The sequence below is a fragment of the Sprattus sprattus genome (assembly GCF_963457725.1).
Source record: "Sprattus sprattus genome assembly, chromosome: 2".
Classification (NCBI taxonomy): domain Eukaryota; kingdom Metazoa; phylum Chordata; class Actinopteri; order Clupeiformes; family Clupeidae; genus Sprattus; species Sprattus sprattus.
Window position 1 is genome coordinate 6,188,796 of NC_137921.1, and position 2,412 is coordinate 6,191,207.

General features: G+C 45.6%; 1 protein-coding gene across 1 annotated transcript in view; it reads left to right on the forward strand.

Moving 5' to 3' along the window:
- Window positions 1–2,412, forward strand: part of plxna2 (plexin A2) — a 92,806-nt gene that overhangs the window by 26,125 nt on the left and 64,269 nt on the right. Inside the window, 1 exon segment of the mRNA XM_080833442.1 lies at window positions 639–775. Within this exon segment, the coding sequence (XP_080689568.1) occupies window positions 639–775 (137 nt within the window).

Here is a 2,412-nt window from a genome sequence, read left to right on the forward strand (position 1 = left end):
TCTCTTTATTGGCCCCTGTGTGTGTGTGTGTGTGTGTGTGTGTGTGTGTGTGTGTGTGTGTGTGTGTGTGTGTGTGTGTGTGTGTGTGTGTGTGTGTGTGTGTGTGTGTGTGTGTCTGTGTGTGTGCCTGTTTATATGTGGATGTAGGTGTCACGTCTGTTTGTTTCACCTATTTCTTCACCTTCTAATGTGTGTGCAGCCTGTTTTGATCTCAAGGGCCAATCAGCAATCAGGGCTCAGCTGTGCTGCCTTCCCCCTGCTAATATTCTCCCCAGATCCACTGGCCACATAGCAACACAGACACACACTTTAACAGCCTGTTTAACAGCCTGTGTAAACATGAGCTTCTCTCTCTCTCTCTCTCTTTCTCTGTCTCTGTCTCTCTCTCTCTTTCTCTCTTTCTCTCGCTCTCTTTCTCTCTCTCTCTTTCTCCCTCTCTCTCTCTCTCTCTCTCTCTCTCTCTCTCTCTGTCTCTCGTTCTCTCGATAAAGAAGCAGACCATTCATTGTGTACACAGCCCTTGAGGAACATTTCGAGGATGTTTTTTGTGAGCTTTTTTTGTTAGCCCCTCTCTGTCTGCATTGTGTGTTTCACACAGTTCACAGACCAATGACATGTCTCCCACACTTGTATTTCAGACTCCAACTGTGACAGGACTGTCCCCCAGTCGGGGACCCGAGTCAGGGGGAACCAAGGTCACCATTATGGGGGAGAACCTTGGAGCAGGCAGCAGTGTCAACGTGCTCTTCGGGAACCAAACCTGCGAGTTCTTCGAGTGAGTGGTTCTATTCGCCGTCCATATTTTGTTTTTCCTATGATTCAAATCAGAATCAACTTTGTTGGCTAGGTATACGTCGACACTAAAAGATACTTTTAATGAACAACAGTATACAGATTATATACAGACAGTATACAGGCTGGATTCAGGCTATATACAGAAGATAATACGCAGATTACATGAAAAAACAAACACACATACAATGCTATAGACTCAGAGTTAACCTATTATATACAAAGCAAAAGTAGCTCCCAAAATAATAAAAAAGAACTCAAATAAAAAAGTGTGATTCCTTATGTTTACTTGGTTTGCAGAATGAGATTGCTTATGTCCTGACTGAGATGTCTGAGTGTGTGTGCGAGTGTGTGTGTGTGTGTGTGTGTGTGTGTGTGTGTGTGTGTGTGTGTGTGTGTGTTTGGGATGTGTTGATGTGCCTCCTCCACACACACACACACACACACACACACACACACACACACACACACACACACACTGCTGTACCCGCCTCATGAATACTGCATGCACAGCTCCAGTGTGAGTCCAACTGCATTTGGTGCTGTGTCATGGACGGCACATATTGGCTCCAAATATTCTGCTGTGTGGTGTTTGCCTTGTGCCTCATCAGTCTCTCTGTCACTCTCTTCTCTCTCTGCTCTCTCTCTCTCTCTCTTTCTCTCTCTCCCTAACCATTCCTTCTGTTTTTCACTCTCTCTCTATCTCTCTCTTCCTCCCTAACCATTCCTTCTGTTTTTCACTCTCTCTCTATCTCTCTCTTCCTCCCTAACCATTCCTTCTGTTTTTCTATCTCTCTCTCTTCCTCCCTAACCATTCCTTCTCTCTCTCTCTCTCTCTCTCTTCCTCCCTAACCATTCCCTCTGTTTTTCACTCTCTCTCTCTCTCTCTCTCTTCCTCCCTAACCATTCCCTCTGTTTTTCACTCTCTCTCTCTCTCTCTCTCTCTTCCTCCCTAACCATTCCCTCTGTTTTTCACTCTCTCTCTCTCTCTCTCTCCCTAACCATTCCTTCTGTTTTTCTATTTCTCTCTTCCTCCCCAACCATTCCCTCTGTTTTTCACTCTCTCTCTCTCTCTCTCTCTCCCTAACCATTCCTTCTGTTTTTCTATCTCTCTCTTCCTCCCCAACCATTCCTTCTGTTTTTCTTCTCCTTCGCCCCTCAGCCCCTGCGGGAGGCTCCCCCTAACCCACTGTCAGAGAGTGGTGTAAATCTTAATAAGGGTTTGATGACCTACTGCATCAAACTACTACACTAATAATAGCCTGCAGACAAGCTTCTTTACCCTGCTCTCTCTCGCTCTCTCTCTCTCTCTCTCTATCTCTGCAGTCTTTTTTGTCACTCTCATGCAGAGTCATACACATACACATACACACACACACACACACACACACACACACACACACACACACACACACACACTCTCTCATGCTCTCTTTTTGTCTTTATCACTCACACACACATACATTTACACTCCTTATCTCTTTTTCTCTCTATCTCTCTTTCTCTCACACACACCCCCCCCCCCCCCCCCCTTTCCAGGATGGCTATTTAAAGACATGAAGATGCAGTGTGATTGTAGCGCTGTGAGGTTGATGAGCGTGAGCCTCTTTAATGAGGAGT